This window comes from Dunckerocampus dactyliophorus, chromosome 14 (genome assembly GCF_027744805.1).
Source record: "Dunckerocampus dactyliophorus isolate RoL2022-P2 chromosome 14, RoL_Ddac_1.1, whole genome shotgun sequence".
Lineage (NCBI taxonomy): Eukaryota > Metazoa > Chordata > Actinopteri > Syngnathiformes > Syngnathidae > Dunckerocampus > Dunckerocampus dactyliophorus.
The window spans coordinates 26,268,352-26,296,119 of record NC_072832.1 but is presented as its reverse complement, the minus strand read 5'-3'; the positions used below and the strand labels follow the sequence as shown (position 1 = coordinate 26,296,119).

Sequence of the window (27,768 nt, the reverse complement as noted above, 5' to 3'; positions counted from 1 at the left end):
AGTTAAATAAATTCTGTATAACAGGGGAAGTGTATATCACACTTCTCCCTGGCAGAGTAAATCTGTTGAGCACTTGAGGGCATTTAGATCTACAATTCTATCTGCCTTAAAGGCTGGACAGGACAGGGGTGGTAAAAAAATTAAAAAAAATTACAAAAGCAGACTGGATTACCCACCTCGATCCAAGAAACGGACTTGAAGCATGCGGAAATCTCGACTCACTCACCTTCAAACTGCTCAGTGGTAGCTGACAGATTGATGCCATCCATTGCAAACTATCATGAAGGGATTTGTAAAGTAGTACCATGAATAAAATGTTTCAAATGATCATGTTTACTGATGATAAGAAAGAAGGAAAAGAAAGAGAAGATCATTTACATATTTTTATACCAACTGAAAAAAGGTGAACACTAAAGCAATCATCTGTTGTACTTGTTTTGTCCACTAGGTGGAGCAGGCGGCCACAGACCTGCAGACCTTCAGTCAGCTGAAGAAGCAAGAAGACTTGAGGTCAGTCACTCAGCATCACTGGAATGCTTGAAAAGAAAGCAATTCGAATCAACCATGTTTGTTTTTTAGGTGTTGCGGGAAGACGTGGGGCGTCAGATGGAGCGAGAGTGAGAAGTCGATTCGGAAAGATAGTCATGGCGAGAGATGCCAAAGCTAACAGCGCTCTGAAGTACCCAGTTAATGACAATGTCTCCGTGTTAGTGACCAATGAAGTTTATTTGAGCAATGCTACCTGTTGTAAGAACTAACTAACTCTTAACTCCAATGAGTGGAAGTGAGTCTTCAGTCGAAGCATCAGCAGACGAGGAAGACCATCCCACTCCTCCTGTAGGCACTCTGATGGAAGGAAGACATTCAAGTGAGTTTAAAAGGACACAAATTCCAAGAACAAGTGTGTGTACTTACCGTGTGTCTGTAGTGGTATCTTCTGATGGCCTCTCGAATGTGACAAGGCTGGATGGCTCCGCTGGGAGGTTCCACTGAGGCCGGGCAGCTCTAAAAAAACAAATTTAACACATTAAAGCCATCAAACTTCACTTTTTTGGTATTCGGTACGTGCAGAGATCTAGGAATCAAACCTTCTTGCGTTTCCGCTGCCGTGCTCGACCATCCAGACTGCCATTACCTTGGAGGAGGGGCTTGGAAGAGTGGGAGGAGCCTGGAGTGGAGGGGGGTGTGGCTTCAGGGGAGTCTGTTTCCTTCTTGACCTAGTAAGGAGAAGGAAAACAGTCATTTACTTTTTAAAAAGAGGTGGAGGGGAGAGAGAGAGAGAGTGTGTGTGTGTGTGTGTGTGTCTGTGTGTGTGTGTGTGTGTACCTCGGTGTGTGTGTTGTAGTGGATGTGGCTGGCAGAGATCACATGACTGACAGGATTGGTCTTTGCCACCATTTCCTGCTTCACCAGCAGAGACAGGTCCACAATCTGGAGGAGGAGAGATGAACATGTCAAATAAGTACAGTAGATCTCTGCTTTAAATGCTCAAAATTAGAGGGTGCTTCCATCTGTCGGCCACCCATCAGTATCGGCCGATTTCCGTGAAAAGTCACGTGATCGGCATATGCCGATAAATGCCTTCCAACGCTGATCGCAAAAGTCGAGTTTAACTACCAGTAGTGTAGCCAGGAGTCCCATGGAAAAAAAAACCCTTTTGCCCCCCCCCCTCCTTATTAATTAGTAATTTTATGAGTACTCTCCTATTTTTTGGGTCACCTGGCAGTCAAGCGACCTTGGAATTGTCCTGACTCCCCCCATTTTTTTTTTTTTTTATTAAACCATGTGAACGATATCGGTTGATTTCAGACCTGGATGATCGGTATCGGAATCGGCAGCATTAAACCCTGATCAGGACATCCCTAGTAAAATTATTTTTTTGGTTGTTTTTTTAAAATGGAAAGTGGTTTGACGGTGCTCTCTGCAGGGGGAAAAGAGTACTGCAGCTGTGAATCCAGCAGAGGGCGCTGTCTCACAAGTCAATTCACTTCACATTTTCCAGCAAGAAGATGCTTTGACAAGACGTGACGTGTAACTGCCTGTTTTGTGAGTACCGTCTGCCAGGAATTGTTTCTTGTTGTGTAATTTGATGTCTAATGACTTTGAGGAGCATATTATAGGGTTTAGAGTATCACAAATATGCATTTTTATGTACATCTAATATAGAGTCTGGATGTATCTTTCTATTAAAGAAGTGGTCACCTGAGCGACGGTCTCATAGGCCAGGTAGGCCAGGATCTCCATGGCAACACTGTTTGGTTTCAGCTCCAGGCTGCTGCAGTCCAGCCAGTCCCGAAACTTGGACGCTTTCTTGGCTGGACACAAGACAATGGCATGTTGACATTTTTACACAAGACATTATGTAAGGTTTGAGGCTTTAAAGACATGCACCCAGGATGAATGAAGTGCTTGCCGTCCCTTGCCGTCCCTTTTTTTTTCACATGATATCGGGTGTATTTTCATTCATGTACAGAAAAGTGAAGTCCAACTTTAAGCCTTTCAAACTCATGGATCGGAGCTTCAGGACCAGATAAAAGTTATGTAGGATATAAATTCACTTTATCATCTGCAGATGAAATTTAATTGAAATCGAATGCAAAATATGTTAATTTTGCCCGGGATTGACCGTGTACATGCAATTTGTAGTGTGGCGTGGAAACAATACAGCGTGCTGCTGCAACATTAGGAAACCTGTCGAATCAAATCGTTATTAAAACAAATCGTGACACTAATAATAATAGTAATTCCTAAGCGTCAACTATCAACAAGAATATTTTTTAACTCACCAAAGCTGAGCTGTCGACTCTCACAGAATTCAGAGTACTGCGCCTGGTCCATTGCTCGAGTGTTCCGCTCTATACGCTGCACAGGAAGATAAAAACATTCAGGAGCTGTTGAGTGTGTCTACACGATAAGCCGTGATGATGACCTCCAGCCTCTCTTGTTTGACGGGGTCCATTTCCTGTCTGTCAGTCAGCGACAGAAGCTCGCCCGTGTGGTCCAGCCACACCAGGTAGTCCTGCGCCAAGCGCTGCCTCCGCTGGTTGCCCCCGGCGACAGAGCCTGCCACAGAGCTCTCGTTGGTTCATCGTTTAAAGTTGTAGATTTTAAAATAACGGGAGGCTCACCTGCGTCCTGCTGTGTGTCGTCGTCCTCCAGCGTCTTAAGAAGTTTGGATTTGTAATCTCTGAACTGGAGGTACTTCAATAGCCGGGACACCTTTCTCTGACACGCAACACAAAGTCAAATGACAACGTCTCTTTATTTTTTCTGTGTTGTTGTTTACCTTGTCTCTCCTCATCAGGAACAGGATGTCCTCCACTGCGATGACTCTTGACCCACGTAGCGTCGCCCCCTCGCTGGCCTGATGGAGCTGATCCATACGTCAAACACACAAAAGCGCAAATCAACTGTCTGGAAGTGTCATGCAGTGCCACTCTCTTCTACAAGGACCAACAGTGAGTCAGGATCACATCTGTCAACCCACCCATTTCACCAGGAAACTCCAATATTTGCCCGCCTTCCCCAGCACCCTCCCGTTCTAATGGTTTCCCATATTGTTACTTTCTTCCGGTTCTGCCAGAGCTACACAGCTTCCAGACTGCTTTGCAACACTCGTGCAACATCAGCGTAACCCTTCAACGACAAAGAAAGTTGGCTACTTTGTGGATTTCACTTATTGCATTGCTATTTTGGGACCCTATCCCCCGTGATAACCGAGGGAACACTGTGTAATAACAATATATTGGAATACAATTACTTTAAATTATAGTGGTAGTAGAAAATCAGTTATGGTCAAGATGTCAGAGTGCATCATACAAATAAAACAAGCTGACATTTAGACTACTAAATTATTATTCATTTACACTCAACAAAAATATAAACGCAACACTTTTGTTTTTGCTCCCATTTTTTATGAGATGAACTCAAAGACCTAAAACTTTTTCCACATACACAATATCACCATTTCTCTCAAATATTGTTCACAAATCTGTCTAAATCTGTGCACTTCTCCCTTGCTGAGATAATCCATCCTACCTCACAGATGTGCATATCAAGATGCTGATTAGACACCAATATTTGAGAGAAATGGTGATATTGTGTATGTGGAAAAAGTTTTAGATCTTTGAGTTCATCTCATAAAAAAATGGGAGCAAAAACAAGTGTTGCGTTTATATTTTTGTTGAGTGTATATTTTTGTTTAGTATTTTATATTTTGTGTAGCATTTTAAAACTAAACTTGAGGACTTTCAAGTTTTTTTGTTTTTCAAAAACAAAAAATATTTTCTATTTAGTGCAGTAAAAACACACACACACACACACACACACACACACAAAAACGTTTTCAAATAAAAACTTAACTGGATGAATTTTTAAGTCTTGTCTTGCAGTACCACTGTCTGCCTAAGGAAGCACCATGGAGTCGCAAAGCCATCTCGGGCCCTGTGATTTCTACGTTAACGGAACTGCAGAATTGGCCAATAAAAACAGAATCTACTGTTAAATGTGGAATCTTGCGGAAATTGACAGTGTGAATGGAATGCTCCAACCGTGAGGAGAAGGAACGTTGAAGTATTTCCCCGGCGGACCGCTCCGTTCGTTCATAGCGGCATGTCCTGACAAACACTAACTAGCACATCCCCCGGAACTACACATGTCGAGGCGGCAACTGGAAACATCGGCTTCACGTACAACAATAGCCAGTGTAAGCTAGCTGGGCTCGCTTAGTTTAGCGGCTAAGCCACTCAGGCTGTATGAGCCGTGCTTTAGTGCTTGTTACAGTAACCAAGCGTTGTAGCTTGTTACAGTAACCAAGCGTTGTAGCTTGTTACTGTAACCAAGCGTTGTAGCTTGTTACTGTAACCAAGCGTTGTAGCTTGTTACAGTAACCAAGCGTTGTAGCTTGTTACTGTAACCAAGCGTTGTAGCTTGTTTCTGTAACCAAGCGTTTTAGGATGGCCGCTGACTTGGTGCAAGTTGTGTGTGAAATAGGGACGACAGCCACGGCTACAAGAGGGACTCAAATAGCTCAGTTGGCAACAGTTATGAACACAGACGACCGACACGGACAGTTTTCTCAACGAGGAAAAAAAAAAAAAAACTACCGATGGAGGGCCCGGCAGCGGAGCCATCGTCCCGACAGTCAACGCTTACTGAGGCGTTTGCTCGGCAAAAATAAACAAAAGAGCGCAAAATGGTGCGCGCTCACAGACAGTGTTGCTGGCTCCATTGCAAGAGAAACGCAACAATTCAAAAGGGTTACATGGCACACATTTTAAACAACATACTGTAGCGTCGCTGGGAGCACTTCCTGTTTCCCAGTGTGCTTTGTTGACTGTTGGTGTAAATGGCTGCTAATTACACGTTTAGAGCTCACACAGTTGTTAATTATTGTTCTGCATGACTCATTGGCAGTGGCTTGTCTGTTGTTATCTACCTATTGCGTTGCTGTCTGATGTTTTAGCTCTTTGTTTTATGACACCGTGAGCAAGACTGGTATGTTGAGTGGTGAGCTCCCGTGATTTCAGTGGGGTTGGTAAGTTCATGTTGAGCTCTATTGCTTACAAAATACCTGTAGTTACCCCTTCCTCACTGACGTGTGAGCGCCACAATACATACAGGCAACTTCTGTGTCGAGCTAACATGGCTCACACAGGTACACTATACTTGAGTACCATCTAGAGGTTCAAATGTGAATTACACCTCTCATGACAATAATGAAAAAAATGCTCTCAAAAAATGTTGGCGATAAAATGGATTATCGACAATAATTTCTAGCACGATTATCGATCAGCAAAATTTGTTATCGTGACAGACTTAGCAAGAGTCAAAACACATTTTCAACATGCATCACACTTCCGGCCTTCAAAATAAGGGTGGCACACATCCTGTCTAATAGTGGTAATAGAATAAGGACATCATAAAGAAAGTTATCTTTCATTAATAAAGCTATTACAATTGCATCTGCAACCATGTCTTCTTTAACCACAAGCACAGATATGATCGTTTGCTGTGGATTTTGTAGCAATGAAAAGTTATCAAAGTTGCATCCATTTATGGAATACTGGGCAAAATTGCCCAATGATGTATTGCATGAATACATTTTACTTTTGCATTTATTTAACTGTCATTTTATTGACTGACACCAAATGGTGATAAAATCTATGGTGATAAAATAAATGTAAAAAGTAAAAAACAGAAATGGAAAAAAATGTAAAAGGAAAACACGGAATTTAGGAGAAAATGAAACGGATTTTATAGGGCCCTGGACATCATTAGTGCGTCATTTAAAGTGCTCTTAACACCAAAAGGAGTGAAATGAAGTGGTGAATTTGACACGGCCTCCATGCATGGACCGTCTGGCTTAGGTGTCACTTGCTGCTGCTCCTCCAGACACGGAAGTACTGACCAATATTTTTTTTAAAATGGTAAACACTTCAATATTCAAGCTCACATTTAACAGGAAATATGCCTTTCAAAAGGTACTGTTCACACCGGAAATAACAAGATTAACGTGTTTTGGTGTCATGAGCACCAAGTTCTTTGTAGATTTGGAAGTTTTTATATCGTAATTTGTAAAGACGATTGAAAATGACTTCCTTTGAAGTCATTATTTTTTGTGGGTGTGTGGGTGTGTTACCATGGTGATGAGCTGTGTATGGACAATGTCCTCCACCAGGGCTGCTGTTTCATGCAAGGGTCTACGGGCATCTCCCAGAGCAAACCTGACACACACACACACACACACACACACACACACACACACACACACACACACACACACACACACTTTGAGCTCCATTTTGGTGAAAGGTCATATTTGCATGGTGTAGTAACCACTTTCACGACAGCCGCACAAACCACGCCACATCCTAAAGATCATTCCTCATCTTTCCCTGCTGCCTGCCTCCTCTGTGCTGTGATTGGCTGGCTGTGGTCGTCACTCACACAGCTCAGAGAGAGAGGGGTTTTGGTTTGAGGCTTGCGGGCAGGTTGGCCTCAGGTTCAGAGTTTGGCTACGGGCTGAGGCTTGGTTTTTAGGTTTTGGGGTTTAGTTGGGTTTCAGTGTCTCCGGCCACCAAGAACACCCCCACCCCTCGCAAGGTGAGTAACACGCACTCACACACAGCATGTGGTGTACTTGCATACATTATTTTAGTACTGACAAAAAGCATGCACAAATAATATTGTAACAATATGTCGTCCATTCCAGTTTCTTTCATATACAAATGAAGTATTCACAGAACAGAAGCTTCTGATTTTAACTCACAAATCATGAAAAACATTGCAATATTCGTCTTCAATTACCAGAACAGTGTGCGGCCCAACTACAGTATTTTCACATTGTTGTCAATTAAATAGTGGTAAAAAACAAGAAGGTGCTTTTAAAGCAGTGGTTCTCAACTGGTTTGGCTGCGAGGCCCACCATCATCCGTCAATGACAATCGGCGACCCAAATTGCATACATTTTTCAACCCTAACTTCTTAAATATCTTGGATTTAAAACGACCTGTTACGCAACTTTATGTTGTATGCGTTAGCGGGGAAAGGTTCCCAAAATAGTCCACAATAAGTGAAATCTGCCAAGTAGCCAGCTTAATTTTTATGTCTGAAGGCTGGAGGCTCCCTTCACTATAAACTTTATACACTTTTCTCAGACAGGCATTAACATTTTCTCACTTTTCTGTCTTGTTTAAAACACTCTTAAGTTCAAATTTCATTTAAATTTTAATGATCAACCTACTAGGTTGGACAAGAAATTATTAAGCGACTCACGCATATTTCACTCCTCTGACGGTGCCTCATCCTGGCATCGTTCGGCTGTAGCGTTTTTTTGTATCATTGATTCATTTACAGTATTCCGTAATGGCGCCCTACAGCCACGTAACTTTTGCCTTCCTTCAGTTTGTCCAGAAGTCCAACTTTTTGTGTGATGGCTGGATTCCTCTGCCTTTTGGGTGCAGAACGTTTCGTCGATATTGTGGGTTTTGTCGGGGAGAAAACGTGCAAACATACAGAGTTCAGACTCACAGTGCTAGCAATCACACAACAGTGTTGTATGATCGCTAGCAAACAGGAAACACGGCACTGCTGCATGGAGATTGATTGACAATGGTCTACAGCCAATCAGAACACAATGGGCGGGTTCTCCCTTAGCCAATCAGGGCTGTCGGGGTTCTATATTTAGCGGGCTGCCATCTTTACTCCAGCTGCACACATCCTCAACTCTCATGAGTACACAACACCCTCTACTGGTAGCAGCAGTAAACACAATAACAGACACATACAACAGAGCACGGTAAGATCGCTCACCACAAGGACGCACAACACAATGCACATTCACACGCTGTTAAAAACAAAAAAACATGCAAAATTAAAAAATCCATGAAACGTGAACAGCGATGTAGAGAGGGAACACTGTGGAACCCGCCCTCTTCCTGCTCAGGAACAGTACTATCCACAAATTAACAATTGATTTCAACAAAGTGTGTGTGTGTAAATATATTATAGTGTTACATTATAAATGAAATACAAAACAAATACAAAAACAAATCACACTGGACATATTAAGTCAAAATAGGTCAAATCTCTTCATACAAATTTCTCACGAACAAATCGGCTCTAAGAGCACCATAGTGTGTTCAACCCCGCCCCTCCCCCTGCTCAGTGTGAACACAGAGACGCCTCCACAAATCTAAAACTAATCGGCGTCATATTGGCCCCCAACGACACAAGCTGGCTGCTGTTGTTCATTTCAAAGAGTCGTTTATTTCACTATAATGCTCTTAGAGACGATTCGTTCGCAACCAACACATGACTAACGTGAGCTGCAGCGGTGAGATGCTCGTCTCTTTGTAGCACGCTCTTCTCCAGCAGAAATAAACGCTCTCTCCATACGTTAAGTTCACACTTGATGTCCCTTAAACATGGCACGCAACTCGTGGTGGCGTAGCAAGCAAGTAGTACATAAGCAAGACGCATTCATTGACATCGGGTCATTACGCAATTATTTTTTTTCTGGTAAGACTGCCGACCCACCGAAAACCGCTCCACGACCCAAAACCCACCAGTTGAGAATCCCTGGTTTAAAGCTCACCTTGTAGTGCCACTCACTTCCACAGGAGGCAGCAGTGAGTCTAAAAAGACCCAAAAGCTAACTTGTAGATAGCTCATGGTAAAGTTGGCATCTTTCAATGAGGGTCAACTTGGGCCGCACGGTGGTCTAGTGGGTTCAAATCTCCGTTGGGCACTTCTGTGTGGAGTTTGCATGTTCTCCCCGTGCCTGCATGGGTTTTCTCCCACATTCCAAAAACATGCATGCTAGGTTAAATTGGAGACTCTAAATAGTCCATAGGTATGAATGTGAGTGTGAATGGTTGTTTGTCTATATGTGCCCTGCCATTGGCCGGTGACCAGTCCAGGGTGTTTACCCCGCCTGTCAGCTGGGATAGCCCCGCGACCCTAATGAGGAGAGGCGGGATACAAAATGGATGGATGGATGAATAAGGGTCAACTTTATGCTGCCCCCTTGTGTTTTGGAGTGCATGTTTAAGTCAGATTTACTTCCTGTGCGCCATTAAACCTTTGTTCATCAAACAGGTGAGCATGGCATCAAACAGTCTGTTTAGTGGGAGCAGTCCGTCGGCGTACAGGGGTGAGTGTGTGTGTGTGTGTGTGTGTGTGTGTCTTACATCATGCCCTGTATCTCAGTGATGAAGCTGGCCCTGGATGCTGGTCGGTCTCGACTGCTAACAACCGCTGAGCCAGCCATCTGACCGCTCTCGTCCAATCACAGACTCTGATCGACACTAATGTGAAAGACATTTTCAAGAAGTTCTGCATGACATTCACAGCTACTGTATATAACTACCACAGTACTCACAGCTATAAAACTACCACAGTACGTTTCCCAGAAAATTCGAGTTGAGGATTTTATACTGTTTGGACTAAACTAGTCATTGGAGAATATACCCCTGGCCGATACGAAACACTTAGGACACCCCTGCACCACATTAACATGCTCCCTATGAAAAGTGACCTAGCATCACTTCTGCAGTTTGCTAGTTGTGGTTTGGTGCTTTATAAATAACATGAAATGAATTATAAGATGAGTTAAGGACTAAATAAACAACATAGCAGAACAGTATTAAGACAAAACAACAAAGAAAGACAGAGGACAGGTGCCGTGACCACACTGCTTCCCCTCCGGTAGTAAAATCTGAATAAAACCACACAGTTCCCTTCTATTCAAACACTGCGGTTTTTTTGTTTGGATTTTAAAGACGACAATGTCGCCACAAACAAAGAGAGACAGGTTAGGACAGGAAGAACAGGTCACAAAGCAGAATCAACGAATACAACTCACCAAAAGTAGCCAAACGTCACTGGCGTTTATGTTGAATTGCGGCGCGCATTGATGGCGTCATAATAAACACAAGGACGTAAGGAATGGTGGTACTTGTAGTTTATGTGCTCTTTCGTTCACTGTACAGTTTTATTACATCGTTGCGTGAATTTTATGGAATTACACCGACGAGGAGATCAGGACAGACGGAAATATTACACAGCCGTTTTTGGCAAAACACAATTTTATTCAGTGGCAAAGTTATTGTTCAGTTAGAATCAAACTTTGTCACTGTTACAAAAAACAATGAACATCAGTTTGGCATCCCTGGACACTCTCCAGCAACGCTGCTCTGTGGTGCAGAATATTAGTTCATCCTAACCGCTGTTTCCGCTTGGACGCATTTCACTGCAGCACACAACAGTGGCGGAGCTATGGGGTGGCCAGTGGTGGGCGTGGCCAACCCTGGTCACTCTCAACCCAATAAAAATAAACAATCAAAAACACGTTATTTACAAGTTGGGAACATGTCCATATTTGTTTAGAAATAATATGAATAGCAGTCCATGGTATTTTTTACATTTTTGTATTGCACTTTAAATAAAGCAAACGTGCATTTACTACAAAAACATTAGAATGGAAAACAAATGGAATAAAAATAAAATAGAACTTTTGTCCGTCCTGAAGACGCTAACATGAAACGTCGGCCTGCTCCATCGTCCTCAAACCCCCACTTGGAGGAAGCGGAGCAGTGGTCTCTCCATGAACGCCTCACAGCGACCCCAAGAGGCCTGGTGCAGACGGACAGCCCCAACTTCCTGTGCAGCAGCCTGCCGCATCACTGGAGGTGCAACAAGACCCTGCCGAGACCTTTCACCGTGAGCGCTCGCCTACTTTTAAACATGTGACGTGTCGTTTTTTTTTATTTTTAAGTCCATCCAAGTCTTTCCTTCATCCTCCAGGTGGTGTCTCTAAGCAGCGATGTTCCAGACGGCGTGGTGGTCACCCTGATGGCCGGCAATGACGACAACAGCAGCGCCGAGCTGCGTAACGCCACAACCACCATGAAGCAGGGACACGCCCACTTCAACGACCTGCGCTTCATAGGCCGCAGTGGCAGAGGTTAGAAGACGCAGAATCGTACTAAAGAAGAGTTGTAAAATATAGTAGGGGAGACTGGGGACAGTTGTAACACTTTTTACATTACTCTCAATTACTCAGAGATTATTCAGACTAGGCACACCAAATCTTTCCATAGTAAAGCTACATCTGTCTGCTAAATACCCATACCATTTAAAGATGGCTACATGTAACATATCAATAACAATATTTATTTGAATAAAAAAATTCAGACGTTGCAACTGACCCCAAACCTGGGGACAGTTGCAACACCGATCAGGGACGGTTGCAACATATCAAAAAACAGTAAATTTCACCAAAATCTTATGCTTTTTTTTAAATAACCACAGTATAGAATATTAAAGTATTTAATAAGTTTAGTTTTGTGTAAAACATAGGCCTACTTTGAGTTAATGTGCAAATGTTATGGAAGCTATAAAAACTCAATATTTCAGTTTGGGACAAAAAGAATAGAATAATTTGGAGTGCGAAAAACATTTATTAAACATGTGAACAAACAGTGAACAGTGTTAGTGAACAAAATTCACATTGTTTTAAAACTCCAGTGAATATAAAGTTTGATTTTTAAGTTTAATTAAAGGCACACAAATGCTTAAAAAATAAAACTGCAAGACTTCCCCAACAAATCTGCTGTCTTGTGAACTATTCCAGCAGCTTCTGAACAATTCTGCAGAACCCAGAGCATTTCTGCTACCTCACAGAAAAAAAACAGACATCTTCTTCCTCTTCAGAGTCTATTTCGATATTAGCATGGGGACAGTTGCAACAGTTGCAACCGTCACGACAGTATCAGTCACGACAAAACACCATGTGCTAACTAGCCACAGTGGCATTGACAAATGTAAGCAATGTTGCTGAATAGTCAACAAAACAGTGATTCAAACCAGGTAGGTTTGGAGTAATTCATACAAAATATTAGGATAGTATGACAAAAATACAGCTTGTGAAAAAAGCTACTTTCATACCTCCAAAACAACTTTGTCTTGATAGAAGCTGGACCAGATGCGCAATATGGCCGCTTTCTTTTTGGCGAGTCGAGGGTCTAACTGAGCATGTGCAGTTTGAGTGTCATCACTCTAGCATGTTACTGATTAGACAAATAAGGCTTGTTGCAACCGTCCCCAGTCTCCCCTACTCAAGTAAAGTTAAAGGTAAATAAAGCAACAACTTTATGACATAAAATGCAAAAATCAAATCAGATTCTGCAGAATTGACAAGGTGGTTGTCCACAAGTGGCATTAGACATTAACCCTTAAGCCATTTTTGCAATTTTTGATACTGCCGGGAGTCCTGAATAAGACGTACTGAAGTAAAAGCACACGTACGAATGCTTAAAATGACTTTAAGCGTACTAATACACACAAAAAAATAGTCCATTAGCTAGAGTATCCTGTACTTTCTTCTCAGGCAAGAGCTTCACCCTCAGCATCAACGTGCTGACCACGCCCCCCCAGGTGGCCACGCTGCACAGGGCCATCAAGGTGACCGTGGACGGCCCGCGGCTGCCCAGACGTCAGTAGATGCCAGAGAAAACAAGGAGCCAGGTTGTTCGGCAAGCTCACATTCCATTGTTTCTCTTTTTCAGGGCAGCGTCAGAAAGAGGCGGGAGCCGTTAGGTCCTCCAGCTGCAGGTTTGCGTCTTCAGGTAGGAGGCGGAGTCACAACATCGGCTCACTTGTCCTCCTCCACGTTCTTTAAAGTTGTCCACCTCCAGATTGTAGACCGCTGTCCTCCTTCTGGGCCAGCGAGGCGTCTTTGTTTGGTCAGATGGCCGCCCTGACGTCTTCCTTCACGCCAAGTCCCAGAAGGCACCACTTGTCCGGCCTCTCATATGCCACCCCACCCGCTGCCTACACCTCCTACGCCTCCGCTCCTCCCCCTCCACTCAGCCACAGTGGTCCATTCCCACCTGGGAGTCTTTACTACGGGCCGAACCAACCCATCCAGACTGCAGGGGAGGACAGCAGTGTGGTGGCAGCAGCATTGAGCATTGAAGGGGCGTGTTTTTCCCTCAGAGCGGAGGAGCCTGTCTGGAGGCCTTATTGATTTCCTTGAATGATTATTTTTACCTCTAATTACTGTCACTTATTTCTATTTAATTTATTTGTGTGTCTTTAATATTAATAAAGGAAGAGACATCCCTGTGTTCTATAAATTATCAAGTATTTATTAGAAAATGTTAACAAAAAATACTCATCAGAAAATACTAAATATAGTATGTCACTCATTTTACACTGGAATATGAATAATATTTTTTTCTGATTTATTTTTTATTGATGCCTTAAGCCAGGGGTGTCCAAAGTGCACACTGTGGAAATTAAACAAAAAATGAAAAGCAAGAAGGCACAATGTAAAGACAAAAGACTGTGTGGCCCCAAAATGACAACACTGGCACGGCTCCTTAAAGACGGGTGCGTCTGTGTAGGCTCTCAGTCGTACAGAAGTTGTCTGTACTTCTGTGAAGAAGGTATCGGACGTTTCGCTCCTCATCCGAAGAGCTTCGTCAGCGTCAGAGTTCGCTGACGAAGCTCTTCGGATGAGGAGCGAAACGTCCGACACCTTCTTCACAGAAGTACAGATGATGTCTCAAGAAGCCTTTCCCTCGAAGAAATGTATACAGTTAGTGCAATACAATTATTACAAATACCTTGTGCAGCTAGCCGAAACACATCTTATGCATACACTTAAACACTATCACAAATAATATTCAACAAAACATTTTTAACTATTGGAACAACATGTTAAGTTCTTTTATGCTTAAAGGAGACCTATTATACTAATTTTCAGGCCTAAGTATTGAGTTCTGGACTGGTATAGAGCAGCTACACATCATAACCCAAACAGAAAAAGCTTTCTAGATCTTCCAGACTCTGCACCTCTTCCTGTAGTGTTTCCTGCCTCCCCCACAAACTGTCTGTGGAATTTATCCCACCCTCCTCCAGGTACACCCCCACCAATTCCACTCTGCTGAGATTGGTCACACTCCCAAGTGCTCCCGAGGACTTCCAGACAGCTGCCGAACCCCTTTTTGTCACATTACTTACACAAAATAAACAGTTAGGACAGAGAAATTGTTACTTAAAGCTTGCTCTTCTGACTCTTCAACGTGACAAAGTAACGTTGGAAAGGCGTCGGACTTCAGCAACAGTTTGGCGGATAGTCTGGCTTCGTATTAGTATACAGTATTGATGAGTATACAGTATTTTTCTCTTGCTAGCCGGGAATCAGCAACTCCAACCACTTCTGCCTGATGCTTGCCTCTTTAGGAACACCCCAACAAACATTTCTTGGGAGCCATACAGTACATGCCAACAGCGAACAGAGCAGAGCGGGTTAGCAGGCTTACAGTGTTTGCCTGGGTGTTCCGTGTAAGGAAGTTAATTGAGATATCAGTGTGGAAAAGGTTATAAAGCCCCTCCAGCAAACCACAGTGAGACCGGGGCTCGAACACACGACCTTCGTAATGGTAGGCGAGAGCGCTGACCACACGGCCAAAACCCCGGACTGTCGTCTGCATGTTCAGCGCAGCTGTTAAGGCAGAGGGAGTGAGGTTTACCAACATACACTTGCACAGCCTCACTGGCTGGCATCCGTTACACTCACCCCCTCAAACTTCACTCCCATCTGGGTCACGACACCAATGTAACCCACCCTGTTTCGCACCGCCCGCACTGGGGCTCAAACACAGGACCTTCATCATGGGAGGCGAGAGCGCTGACCACACGGCCAAAAGCCCGAACTGTCAACCACGTGTACAACGCAGCTCTTAAGGCAGAGGGAGTGATGTTTACCAACGTACACTTGCACAGCCTCACTGGCTGGCATCCGTTACACTGGAACATTAAGGCTCCTCTCAATTTTGCCAGAAAACATCTTGATGATCCCCAAGATCTTTGGGAAAATACTCTGTGGTCTGACGAGACAAAAGTTGAACTTTTTGGAATGTGTGTCCCATCACATTTGGCGTAAAAGTAACGCTACATTTCAGAAAATCATACCAACAGTAAAATATGGTGGTGGTAGAGTGATGGTCTGGGGTTGTTTTGCTGCTTCAGGACCTGGAAGACTTGCTGTGATAAATGGAACCATGAATTCTGCTGAAGGAGAATGTTCGGCCATCCGTTGGTGACCTCAAGCTGAAAGCAACTTGGGTTCTGCAGCAGGACAATGATCCAAAACACACCAGCAAGTCCACCTCTGAATGGCTGAAGACTTTGGAGTGGTCTAGTCCAAGTCCTGACCTGAATCCTATTGAGATGCTGTGGCATGACCTTAAAAAGGAAAAACCTCCAATGTGGCTGAATGACAACAATTCTGCTAAATTCCTCCACAGCGCTGGAAGAGACTCATTGCAAGTTATCACAAACACTTGATTGCAGTTGTTGCTGCTAAGGGGGGCCCAACCACTTATTAGCTTTAGGGGGTAATCACTTTTTTCACACAGGGACATGAAGCTTTAGATTTTGTTCTCCCTTGATAATAAAGTTTCATTTAAAAACTGTATTGTTCTTTGGGCTGTGTGTGGCTTACTTTGTGGGTGTTTTTCTTTTTTGTGTTGGTGTTTTTTGTTTGTTTTTTTTCCTCTCTCTCTCGTTCTCTGTCTAAACTACCAGCAAACATTGTGTGCATTTGTTTTTTACTTTTAAAATTTAATAAAAATATTTCTGATAAAAAAACTGCATTGTGTTCGGTTGTGTTGTCATTGACGAATATTTTAATTTGTTTGATGATTTGAAACATTTAAGTGTGACAAACATGCAAAAAAAATTAAAAAATCAGGAAGGGGGCAAACACTTTTTCACACCACTGTACATACAGCATGTGGTTATGTTGTGTTTTTAGAGCTGTCGGGCCTCAGTGGAACCTCCCAGAAGAGCCATCCAGCCTTGTCAGATACAACTACAGACACACACATACATGGAATTTGTGTTCTTTAAACTCACTTGAACATCTTCCTTCCGTCAGAGTGCCTACAGGAGCAGTGGGATGGTTGTTCTCGCCTGCTGATGGTAAACTGAAGCCTCACTTGCACTCATTGATGTAAAGAGTTAGTTCTCACAACAGTTAGCGTTGCTCAAATAAACTTTATTGGTCACTAACACAAAAACAATCTGTTTGACGTTGCATCTGTCACACGGAGGCGGGGCTTATCTCAACTGACCACCAACTCAGTACTTCTGAGCGCTGTTAGCGAGGGCGTCTCTCTCCATGACTATTTCTCCGTATCGCTGCTGGAGTTCTCGCTCTCGCTCCATCTGACGCTCCACGTCTTCCCGCAACGCCTAAAAAACAAACAAAGTTAATTGAAATCACCTTCTGTTCAAGCATTCCGGTGAAGCTGAGCGACTTACTTCAAGTCTTCTGGGAATTGCAGTATCTTCTTGCTTCTTCAGCTGACTGAAGGTCTGCAGCTCTGTGGCTGCCTGCTCCACCTAGTGGACAAAACAAGTAGATCAGATGATTGCTTTTAAGCCAGAGTCTCAAACTCAATTTCACTGGGGGCCAGTGGAGGTAGAGTCTGGGTGAGGCTGGGCCGCATCAATTGGGAATCTCAGGTTACCTCACGATACGATACAATTCTCAATACATCCATGTGATAACACCACTGTTAGTTCAGTGTTGGTGTTTACTTGCCCCTGTAAGTATGGAAGTAACACTGAGCTTGCCCGGATCTTGCAGCCTGCAGTTACACTACTCTTTGATGTCCAGTCGCGGGCCGCAAGATACGATTTGGTGAGCCGCAAATGGCTCGCGGGCCGCGAGTTTGAGAACCCTGCTTTAAAGGGATAGTGGGAATGTTTTGACATGAAGTTGTATGACATCCCCATCAGCAGTGTCGTCCATCAACAGCGACTTACCCCCCTTCCCACTTGGTCCCCTAAGTCCAGTTCTGGTCAGACTTTGGAGATGAAGAACGCTGGGGTTCCCAGCGTTCCCAACTCCTTACACAAGTAAGGAGTTGGGTTCTTAAAACAATATGCGTTCAGAAGAGTGATGCAAATGCCTCCTCGAAAAAAAATCTGACCTCAAATTGCTCTGTTATATTTGCCTCCTGCCGTATCCCTGCGCAATATCGCCTGTCCATTCTTTTGACGAAGACGCTCGCATCTTCTTCCACCGTGGAATACACATGTAAACAAGATGGCAGCGGCGCTCCGTCGTGGAAGAAGATGTGAGCGTCATCATCACATACAGAAGAATGGACAGGCGACAGTGCGCAGGGATGCAGCAGGTGACAAATATAACGCCGAGCGAGGTTTGATGTTTTTCGAGGAGGCATTTTTGTGACGCAAATGTATTACTCTAATGAACGCATATTGTTTTGAGAAGCCAAACTCCTTACTTGTATAACCCCAGCGACTACCTGGAGCTACGTTCTTCATAACCAAAGTTCGACCAGAACTGGACGTAGGGGACCAAGTAAGGGGTAAGTCGCTGTTGATGGACGACACTGCTGATGGGGATGTCAAACAACTTTATGTCAAAACATCCCAACTATCCCTTTAACCTTTTTTCCATCTTCTCTTCCTCATCATGAGGCCTCCGTGTTTATCATTAAGTAACAAAAAACGGAATTTAAATATAGACCAAGCAAGTAACAACCAATTACGTGCAGCGTTAACAGGACAAAAAGACGACGACTCGTTCACTTCAAAGTTTTTAGTTTGAGGTGACAGCAGACCTTACCTGTTCCCAGAGTTCATTGTGCTGCTTCAGGAGACCCAGCGCTCTGGACTGAAAGCCCCCCAGCAGGATTTTGAGTTTCTTCTCCAGTTTGGCGGCTTTACGAGCCTCGGCTGTCATGTGACCACGGTTCACCTGTAGAAAACATGCACCAAGTCACAATCCTGAGCTGCTGTTTTGATGAACTGCATCAACCTTGTGTTGTATTACGTCTAGTTTCTTCTCCAAGCTCTCGATACGGTCCTTCTTAGATGCCAGGTTGGCTCGGGTGTATCGGTTCTGTCCGGGCAGGTATAACACCTGCACCAGACAACATGGTTTCTTTTATCTTGTCCACAGATTATAATGGCTAAATTGTGTGTGCTGATGCTCACCTGGCCGTAACATTCCTCCCACACCTGACAGTAAGCCTCCATGCTAAGGTCACCGTGACCCATCCCCGCTTTCACCACCTCCATCTCTGCCGCCAGTATGGCCTTGGCCTGTCAACCAACACGTCACACACATCAAAACACGCTGCCGTCACAAGAACATTTTTCCCCCAGCTTTTCCGGGACTTTTTGAGCATCACCTTCTCCATGTCCTCAGTGCTGACGGTCTGGTAGTTGTGACTGTCCAGGTAAGCAATGTGCAGCGCGTTGTTGGACGCGGAGGCGGGGCCTCTGGTCTTGCCGCGCTGCAGTTGGCTGACGGCATTGGCAGACGGGTGGTGCAGACAGTCAAAGTGCATCATGGTAATCATTTCCTGTTTGATGAGTTCCTCCGCCACCTGCAGGTCAGACAGCGGCTCCATGGAGGAGGGCCGGAGGACGGACTCGTTCACCTGTACACACACGGTGGATGAACAGGTAGGCTCCTTAACAGTGTGTGTGTGTGTGTGTGTGTTACCTCGGTGGGTCGGGGGAGGCTCCTCTGTACAGCAGTGTGTCGCAGCTTCAGCTCCTTCTCCCTCTCTGCATCTCGCTGGGCCTGACAAACACATGCATGATAAAAACCTTGACTTAGGACATTTACTATTTTGTCTATGGCAAATTTAAAGCTGTGTGCCAAAAACTGACATTTTTATAACTCCCATTTTTTCGCTATTTGCTGCTAAGTCTGGGACGAAACCCCCGCGAAAAAGACTTGACTTGAAAATGTAGTACAGTGATCCCTCGTTTATCGTAGTAAATTGGTTCCAGACCTGACCATGATAAGTGAATTTCCACAAAGTAAGATTCCTTATTTATAAAAAAGGTATATTTTGGTAGTTATAGCAATGAAAACCTGTTCACCACCTTCTAAATAGACTTTAACATGATTACATTCCTCTAGACATGAAATAAGACCCTTATAGTCACCTTTATGCTCCTATCAGCCAACATAGTACACATAAGAGAAAATAAGACAGAGATAAATAAGGCATAATATACACTCATGTTATAGCGTTGAAAGCATTTCTTTTTTTGCTTCCTGTTCTGTACTGTACTTCCTGCAGTGGCTATTGTTTCATCAATGTAACGTCACTGACACCTAGTGACCAGTGTAGAATACTACGTCATTTGAATGCTTCATATTGTATTTGAGCCATTTTTATGCTTGGAAATGGGTTTGCATTGAGGCAGAAAAAAAACACCTGGTTGTTTATGCATGTTTTTGACCAAATTCAGCCACAAAACAGCATGAGTTCACTGTAACGTACTTCTCAAAGACTTTATCACTTGCTTGCATTTAATTAGTTTGCTGCCTTAATTGGCTGCTAGAGGAAATGTAAATAGCAAACAGTAAGTAAGACATTTGTATGGTGGAATATTTATAGACATTTATTTATTTATATATTATGTAATTACATTAATTTTGTTATGAGTTTATTTATTGTATGTACACTATGTAATGAAGAGGAGCAGAAAAGCACTTTCATTGGCAGATTACTATCACTGTCCTGCTCACCTGGAAGACTGAGCAAATCATTCCTCCCCACGTCATGCGGCTTTTCAACAGAACACAAGCGGGAGCGATTAAAAACACACACAGGACTGGCCTTATTACCTTATTATGTATTATTATTATTATTATTATTATTATTGCACTACAACTTGGAAGTGAACAGTATTTACACACAGGCTGGATGACAAGAGGGTTCACTCCGCCTGTTTCTGAGCGGTAGTATAGTCAAGTTAAGGGAAAGAGTGAGCCTCCTGTCAGCTATTCAGCGTCTTTGCCACAGCACGTGGAGGCGGGGGCTAGCTACATAGTGATTGAATACACTAAGTGCTAGCTAGCAGTTAGCAAGCAAACGCTAATATGAATGAAAGCACAAAAGCGATAGTTTCTCAGCTGAATGCCACAGTTCCAGTGTGGATACTCTGTGGGGCATTCGTCCCGGCGGTTGGCGCGTTTGAACGGTGAAGTGAACGTATAGTGTTGGGCGGCACAAGCTCGCGGTACCCAGGGTATGTGAAGTGGTGACACGCCGCGATTCGTAAGCGCTATAGTAGGCATCTTCTGTGCCTCACACAGATACACTACACTAGAGTACCATCTAGTGGCTCAAATGTGATATGACAGTGATCATTGAACAATAAACTTAATATGGTCTAAAAAAATGATCGATTATCGTCGATACTTTATAGTACAATTATTAAATTTGCTATCATGACAGGTCTAACTTATGGCTATTAAATACACAGAAACGGAGTTAGGCTATATAATATACTGTGTGTGCGTGCATGAGTCTACCTGCTTCCGTGACTCTACGTCCGCCGCGTCCTCGACAAAGCCGACCTCCATCTCAGTCTCCTCCAGTTCCTTCTCTGCATTTTCGGGCAGGACGATCTCAAAGTCGTTTTTGGGCACAGGAAGTGACATCAGGCCTTGTCTCAGCTGCTGCAGGCTCTCTCGTTGCTGCCGCCAAAGACAAAGTTAGTTTCTATGCCTCATGTGCACAAGCTGCTGAGGAGCATGCGCGTTTGCTCACCATTTGCTTGGCGTATGACGGGTCTGCCAGCTGCTCCTCGCTGTTGATGTTCAGTTTGTCCCTCAGTGGCGTGCGGCCTGGGGTCAAGCTGGGGGTCGCCCCCCCACGTGGGGTCATTGCGCCGCCTGCTTGTGGGGTCATGCCCTCTGACCCTTGACCAGGCCCAGGAGTTCTGTACATCATGACAGTAGAACACACATATGTGACATGTTTCTATATCTTGTGCTCTGAAGGTGCGCTTGCAGCACATTACCTGAAGGGGGTGCTCAGCACTGTGTTGGGCGTTTGGACCTGCTGGCGTTGAGGTGTCACGCCGCTGAAGTCGCTCTCATGCAAGGGCGTGTTGAGGCCGCCCTTCAGGGGCGTGTCGATGTTGGTCAGAGCCATCAGATTCTGAGCTTCCTGGAAAATTTTAAAAAGAAAAAAACCCATAAGTGTATAGGAACACTTACTCAATACATTACAACAGAGAGACACTTTTTAACATCGGCAGGGTTCACCATGAACTTTCATTTGGCCTCTCAGACTTTGCCTTTCTTCTGCGCCGGGAGAACGCAGCAGCCTGCGGGCCTGGTGAGCTGAATACCCGGCGAGCAAAGCATCCGAGGCGTAAACGAGGCAAGCGGGCCGGCCTGCATGCTAGGCTAAAAGCTAGAGCGACTAGGCCACCGCTACCAAGCCTGCTGCTAGCCAACGTCCGCTCCCTCGAAAACAAGATGAACTGTGATGTAAGGGCTAAGCTACGTGCTCGTTCCACTGCATTTGTCATGGGCACCGCTGATGACTACAAAAAGGCCAGATATGACCTGAGGAGGTCCATACGAGAGGCCAAAAGACAGTACAGACAGAAGCTGGAGGGCTACTATTCCACCTCAGACCCTCGGCGCATGTGGGCGGGGCTCCAGCACATCACAGACTATCGACAGCGGAGTAGCGTAGCCACATCCAGCCATAGCACACTTCCAGATGAGCTGAACGAGTTCTACGCCCGCTTTGACTCCCAAACTCCTGATGAGCAGAGAGGGTGGCTGGACTTGGGGAGCACACAGGACTCACCTCTCATGGTGGCATCAGCTGATGTGCGCAGGGTTCTAAACAAAACAAACCCACGAAAAGCAGCAGGCCCAGACAACATCTCAGGACGTGCACTTCGGGTTTGCTCATCAGAGCTAGCTGATGTGCTTGCTGACATATTTAACCTGTCGCTTGCACAAGCATCTGTACCGACCTGCTTTAAGTCCACCACCATAGTGCCCGTACCCAAGAAGAGCAACGTGACCTGCTTGAATGACTATCGCCCTATAGCACTCACTCCTATTGTTATGAAGTGCTTTGAAAGAATAGTCATGACCCACATCAAAAAGAGCATCCCGGCAACTGTGGACCCTCTACAGTTTGCATATCGCCAGAACCGGTCCACGGATGATGCAGTCAACACTGCCATCCATCCACACAGCCCTTTCTCACCTACAGGGCCAGGACACATATGTCAGAATGCTATTTATAGACTATAGCTCTGCTTTTAATACAGTCAGCCCCCACAAACTCACAAATAAGCTCCTCACACTTGGCCTGTCTCCCTCCCTCTGTAACTGGGTGTTTAACTTTCTAACAGGCAGGCCCCAGTCAGTCAGAGTCCACAATCGCACATCCAGCTCAAGAATTGTGAGCACTGGGACCCCACAGGGGTGTGTGCTGAGTCCACTCCTCTACACGCTCTTCACCTACGATTGCGTGGCCTCCCAGAACAACACCAGCATCATTCAATTTGCGGATGACACTACAGTCATCGGACTGATCACTGGTGGTGTTGAAACATCATACAGAAGAGAGGTGGCGGACCTCATAGCTTGGTGTCGTGATAACAATCTCCTTCTCAATACAGATAAGACTAAAGAGATGATCATTGACCCAAGAACAAGGGAAAAGGAGCCGCATAGACCCCTGTTTATTGATGAGACTGAGGTGGAGAGGGTGAAAACCTTCAAGTTCCTTGGCACACACATCAGCGAGGACCTCACCTGGTCTCACAACACCCAACAAATTCTGAAGAAGTCCCAAAGGAGACTGTACTTCCTGAGAAGACTGAGGAAATTTGGCATGTCCACCACAATCCTGAGTTGCTTCTACAGATGCACTATGGAAAGTGTCCTTACCGCCTCCATCACTGTTTGGTACGGTAACTGTACAACACGTGATAGGAAGGCACTCCAGCGGGTGATCAAGACCTCACAGAACATTGTTGGGGCAGCCCTCCCCTCACTGCAAGACATTTATAAAACTAGAGTCCTACGAAGAACACACAACCTCATCAAGGACAGCACACATCCACAACACTCATTATTCACACTCCTACCGTCAGGCAGACGCTACAGGAGTTTGAAGTCCAGGACCACAAGGCTGGCAAACAGCTTTTACCCACGGGCCATCAGGCTTCTCAACGAAGCACTCACACACGCCGCACGCAACACACACACACACTCATAGCACTTTATTTATTTATTTATTTATTTGTATTATTTATTTGTATTAATGTCTCTTCTGTTTTTGTTGCTTAATTTATTGGTATATATGTTTATGTTTCTTATGTTCTTATTCTTTCTTGTGTTTTCTTTCTTTTCGTGGGAGAATGAACAGAATAAGATTTTCATTGCATGGTATAACTGCTGTTTTACCATGCACATGACAATAAAACTCTCTTGAATCTTGAATCTTGAAAGTATAAATGATTTTGTCCGAAAGTTTATTTGTGTAACATCGATGTCTGTTATAAGTAGAACATTTGTAGCCTTCTTCTGTGATGTCCTAGTGTCTATGAACGCAGCAGCAACTTGTGCCTGGGAGGTACGTGATGCACTTGAAAGCAACCTAGCTGAGCACTGGTAGCAGTTTTGCTAGTTTGATCTTGCTTCCCATCCTTTATGTGACTAAACAAGGCGAGTTGGATGATTACCGTATGTTGTGCATTAGGAGTGTTTGCGGTTGATGATTTAAGCTGTGTTGGGCGCTAAATGAAAGCTACTTTGTTGGATGTGTTGTGATTAAGAGTACATTTCTGAGCAATGTGCGTGTAATTGTTTGCTAACTGGCTCACTGACTAGCATGTGTGCTCTCACTCGTGTCTATCTCTTAGCATGACTGGATACGTGCACTGTACATGCATTTATTTGGGTCATGTGAGTGCTACTGGGCTGCTTTACTTGGCATTGTTTGTAAATGCATGTGTTCCTATTGTTTAGGCCACACGCAGCTCTTTGGAACCCAAGCTCATCTGGACTAACACACAAATACATTCCTAAACGAGCCCGCCCACCTACATAAAAAAGATGATGAAATAATTCTCTGACCAGAATCTTTCCATGGTGTCCCAGCTCTAAAGGGACCACGACCCCTTTTCAAAAGATTTTTTTAATGACACCAGACAGAAATAAAACACGTCATTCAATCACACATTTCAACATGAAATGCATCCTTAAATTACTTCTTTTGGAATCTGGTGCTGTGTAAAAAACAAAAAGCCCCGCCCCTCTAATATAAAAGGGGGAAAGAGGGCAGCATCTAATCATGCGCGTTACCTGCAGTATCCTGTCCTGGGCAGCAGGGGTGCGAGGCGTGCGCAGGCCCGTTGCCATGGTGTTGGTGATGCTGTACTCTGACAGGAGGGTGGAGGAGGCGGAGTTTGCGCTTTCGCTCTCCTCTGCGGCCTGCCGGGCGACCTCGCTGGCGACGCCCATCTTCACCACTTCCTCCAGCTCGGCGTCGCTGATCTGCGAGGGGAGTTGAGACATCGTTGTGAGCAAACGAGACCGGCGGTATCGTGGAAAAAGTTGTAGTTGCTCGTGTTACCTGCGGTGCGGGCAGGACCAGTTTGGACCGCTTCTTGGTGAACTCGGCCACGCCACTGGTCTGCAGGATGGCGGAGGGCAGGTCGCTTTCTTTCTTCTTCTTGATCTTCTGCTTATCCTTCTTGCGCTCCCTCTCCTCACGCTCGCTGCAAAAAACAGACAACGCGGTGAGCCAGAGGCCGGCGGGGCTGAAAGGGCGATGCTGTGAGGTGTCGCGCGTCACACGACTGACTTGCGCAGTTCTCCGTCCAAGTGCTGCTGTCTCAGACGCCTGAAGTTTGGTTGCAAAGGGTCGTACTGCTCCATGCTGGTGTCATAAAAGCCCTGAAAGGAAACAAATGTCAGTGCCTGTGGGTGCTGCACACATGTACACGGCACGATGTCGATAATGAATGGCAATTATAATAGCACTGATCTTAATGATAAAATGATACTATTCCTAATTAATTATGAAAATAACAATACCAATAATGATAAACAAATCATAACAACTAATAATGACACTAATAATTATAATGACAATACTTATAATTACGGTGACAATAAGGATCAAATAACAATAATGATAGCGTTAATAATTATTGATCATATTATAATTAGGTCCAATAATACTAATCATATGATAATTCTATTAAGAATTATTATAACAACGATATATATTATCATGTAACAAAACAATTTTAATCTTACTACTAATAATAGTATCAATTACAACGACAATGATATTGACAATAACAATAATTATGGTGATAATGATAAAATAGAGTTAATAATTGATTATAATAATGACATTATACAATACTGATCATAACGATTAAATGATCCTATTAATAATTATACCAACAATAACAATAATTACAATCACAATGATAATTATGATGTAACACAAATAATTGCAAATAATGATAGAATTACAATAATAATGACAATGGCAATTATAATTATGAAGATGGCATTACTATAAAATTCATAATTGTCGATGATAACAAGAGTAATGATACAATAATAAAGCAATAATTACAGAACTTTTGCTCGGGTGGGAATGACAGATTTCTCGCCTTTACCTTTTGTTTTTATTGTTATATATAAAAGATATGAGCATTGTTTGGAAGATTGTTTGCCCTTGAATGTATGTATGTATGTAAATACAATGCCAGTGCTCTACAAAAATGATATTTTAAATACAATAATAAAGCCAATAGTGCCATTAATAATAATAATCATAATAATAGTGATGATGGTACTTACTGGAGCGGGTTTCTTTTCAAATGGTATTTCAGCATTGTAGTCCACGCCTCTCTTCTTCTTCCTCTTCTTGGAAACGCCGATTCCAGCCGCTCTCAGCTCTCTGCGCTTCTGCAGCGCCGCCAAACGTCTGCAAAAAGCAAGTAGAGATGGAACTTGCATCCACGCCTCAGTAGTACTGTAGTGTGAGTGGCAGCAAATGAAAGCAATGCAGAAATCAAGAATGTGACCTGGCTTCCTCCAGCTGCTTCTCTCTGGCCTTCCTCTTAGCCTTTTTGCCCTGCGTGTTGGCCAGTCGAGCCCTGGCTTCAGACAGCATCTCCAGCTCATCTACACACATTTACTTCTTTAAATTTACAGACAAACAAAACTAAACGACTCGCTGGATCATCACAAGTTGACAAAACTGTTTCCTACCTTCATCCATGTCCACGGGGTCGGGCCTGGCAGGTTTAGTCTCGGGGTTCGGGTCAATCTCCCCCGGTTTTAACTTCCTGGGGTCCTCTCCCACTTCCTCCTCGTTGTCTCGTTGAGCCGCCTTGTCACTAAAAGAAAAACAAGGCGCTCACACAAACGCTAAAGTTTTAAGGTGTGGAAGCGTGCTGGTCCATCAACATACAGGAGGTATTCATAGTGCTCCAAGCACTGGGCTGCAGTGCGTCCAATGATGGGGGCGATGGTTCTCCACTGCGTGGGCATCAGCTTGGCCAGATGAAGCAGCTTCTCCTCCTCCTCTCTGGACCACTCTGTCTTCTTGATGCTGGGGTCCAGCCACTCGTACCTGCAAGAAGACGCCAAGACAATAGGAGAGCATAAACAAAATACTCAACAGATGAGAGAAGAGTGGCGGAAGCAACAAACTCACCATCGTGCTTTGCACTGTTTGGCAGACTTGCGGTGGAGCAAAGAGGCGATTCGGGACCATTGATTTTTCCCATATTTCATCACAGCTGCTTTGAGGATTTCATCCTGGAATACCCGCATTAGATCATTTACATTTGTTATGGGATATCTTTTCGTGATGTCAACAATGGCAGGCAAGAAACACCATCTGCTCTCCTGTTTCGCTGTGATGCATGCTAACCTTTTATAGCAACATTTAACACTGTATACAATAAATACCCAATATTCACTGCTACGGGCGGCCACATAAACCTTTATAAGGGATTACTTTCGTTAACCTTTCACCAAGCTTCTTGCTAAGTGAACCATGTAGGTATACTGTATGTATTTACGACTAGCAGTTAGCATGAGGCTAACCAAACTAGCCGTATAAACACGTACCTCTGTGTTGCGCCAAACGCCTCCTTTTATCATGATTCGCGGCATCTTGGCGGCCTTTTGTTGTCCCTTTCTTCGACGCGAATTGGAAACAAAATCAGAAAACTGAAGAAAACAGGAAGATGGCTAAGTAGCAGCACAGAGCGATGTAAAACCAAGGAACAACCACACTGGAACGCGTGACGTACCTAAGGTTTTCTTCTTCGTCTTCTTCAAGAAGACTCTTGTAGGCGCGCTACCGCCCCTACCGGACAATCAGGAAATTACACATT

General features: G+C 44.2%; 3 protein-coding genes across 5 annotated transcripts; 1 reads left to right on the top strand and 2 right to left on the bottom strand.

Moving 5' to 3' along the window:
• Positions 1–539: 539 nt before the first annotated feature.
• Positions 540–10,417, bottom strand: supt3h (SPT3 homolog, SAGA and STAGA complex component). Of its 3 annotated transcripts, none has more exons than XM_054798954.1 (12): positions 9,884–10,356; positions 9,693–9,809; positions 6,641–6,725; positions 3,287–3,373; positions 3,129–3,225; positions 2,930–3,063; positions 2,787–2,862; positions 2,203–2,315; positions 1,327–1,431; positions 1,089–1,217; positions 916–1,005; positions 541–846 (listed from the first exon to the last, which is right to left on the bottom strand). In XM_054798954.1, the coding sequence occupies exons 2-12, from the start codon at positions 9,770–9,772 to the stop codon at positions 805–807; spliced, it is 1,038 nt and encodes a 345-aa protein (XP_054654929.1). In that variant the 5' UTR covers positions 9,773–9,809; positions 9,884–10,356; the 3' UTR covers positions 541–804. The 3 variants fall into 3 exon arrangements, with proteins under 3 accessions (XP_054654930.1, XP_054654929.1, XP_054654928.1); XM_054798953.1 differs by lacking the exon at positions 9,884–10,356 and adding an exon at positions 10,367–10,417 and having other exon boundaries at positions 542–846; XM_054798955.1 differs by lacking the exons at positions 6,641–6,725; positions 9,884–10,356 and having other exon boundaries at positions 540–846.
• On the top strand, positions 7,016–13,531 carry LOC129194058 (runt-related transcription factor 3-like). Its single transcript, XM_054798956.1, has 6 exons — positions 7,016–7,104; positions 11,033–11,223; positions 11,308–11,467; positions 12,893–12,997; positions 13,071–13,130; positions 13,200–13,531. The coding sequence occupies exons 2-6, from the start codon at positions 11,041–11,043 to the stop codon at positions 13,529–13,531; spliced, it is 840 nt and encodes a 279-aa protein (XP_054654931.1). The 5' UTR covers positions 7,016–7,104; positions 11,033–11,040.
• A 3,018-nt stretch (positions 13,532–16,549) lies between these two features.
• cdc5l (CDC5 cell division cycle 5-like (S. pombe)) lies at positions 16,550–27,692 on the bottom strand. The gene is made up of 19 exons (XM_054798950.1): positions 27,500–27,692; positions 27,081–27,184; positions 26,835–26,996; positions 26,633–26,760; positions 26,446–26,545; positions 26,219–26,345; positions 25,203–25,294; positions 24,972–25,116; positions 24,701–24,892; positions 21,379–21,527; positions 21,126–21,297; positions 20,888–21,052; positions 19,058–19,138; positions 18,741–18,992; positions 18,544–18,651; positions 18,380–18,469; positions 18,173–18,304; positions 16,837–16,917; positions 16,550–16,767 (listed from the first exon to the last, which is right to left on the bottom strand). Exons 1-19 carry the CDS (start codon positions 27,542–27,544, stop codon positions 16,654–16,656), a joined length of 2,439 nt encoding a protein of 812 aa, XP_054654925.1. The 5' UTR covers positions 27,545–27,692; the 3' UTR covers positions 16,550–16,653.
• Positions 27,693–27,768: the final 76 nt, after the last annotated feature.

Bases quoted from the DNA above. Each gene is read 5' to 3' on its own strand.
- supt3h (XM_054798953.1), bottom strand. From the start codon at position 9,772: ATGGCTGGCTCAGCGGTTGTTAGCAGTCGAGACCGACCAGCATCCAGG. The intron at 3,064-3,128 runs GTGAGCCTCCCG...GCTCTGTGGCAG, and splicing joins CGACACACAGCAGGACGCAG to GCTCTGTCGCCGGGGGCAAC. The intron at 1,218-1,326 runs GTACACACACAC...TCTCCTTACTAG, and splicing joins ACTACAACACACACACCGAG to GTCAAGAAGGAAACAGACTC.
- LOC129194058 (XM_054798956.1), top strand. From the start codon at position 11,041: ATGAAACGTCGGCCTGCTCCATCGTCCTCAAACCCCCACTTGGAGGAA. The intron at 11,224-11,307 runs GTGAGCGCTCGC...TTCATCCTCCAG, and splicing joins CCCTGCCGAGACCTTTCACC to GTGGTGTCTCTAAGCAGCGA. The intron at 12,998-13,070 runs GTCAGTAGATGC...TCTCTTTTTCAG, and splicing joins CGGCCCGCGGCTGCCCAGAC to GGCAGCGTCAGAAAGAGGCG.
- cdc5l (XM_054798950.1), bottom strand. From the start codon at position 27,544: ATGCCGCGAATCATGATAAAAGGAGGCGTTTGGCGCAACACAGAG. The intron at 21,298-21,378 runs GTAATGTGCTGC...CATGATGTACAG, and splicing joins GTGCTGAGCACCCCCTTCAG to AACTCCTGGGCCTGGTCAAG. The intron at 18,470-18,543 runs GTGAGCATCAGC...TGTCTGGTGCAG, and splicing joins GGGAGGAATGTTACGGCCAG to GTGTTATACCTGCCCGGACA.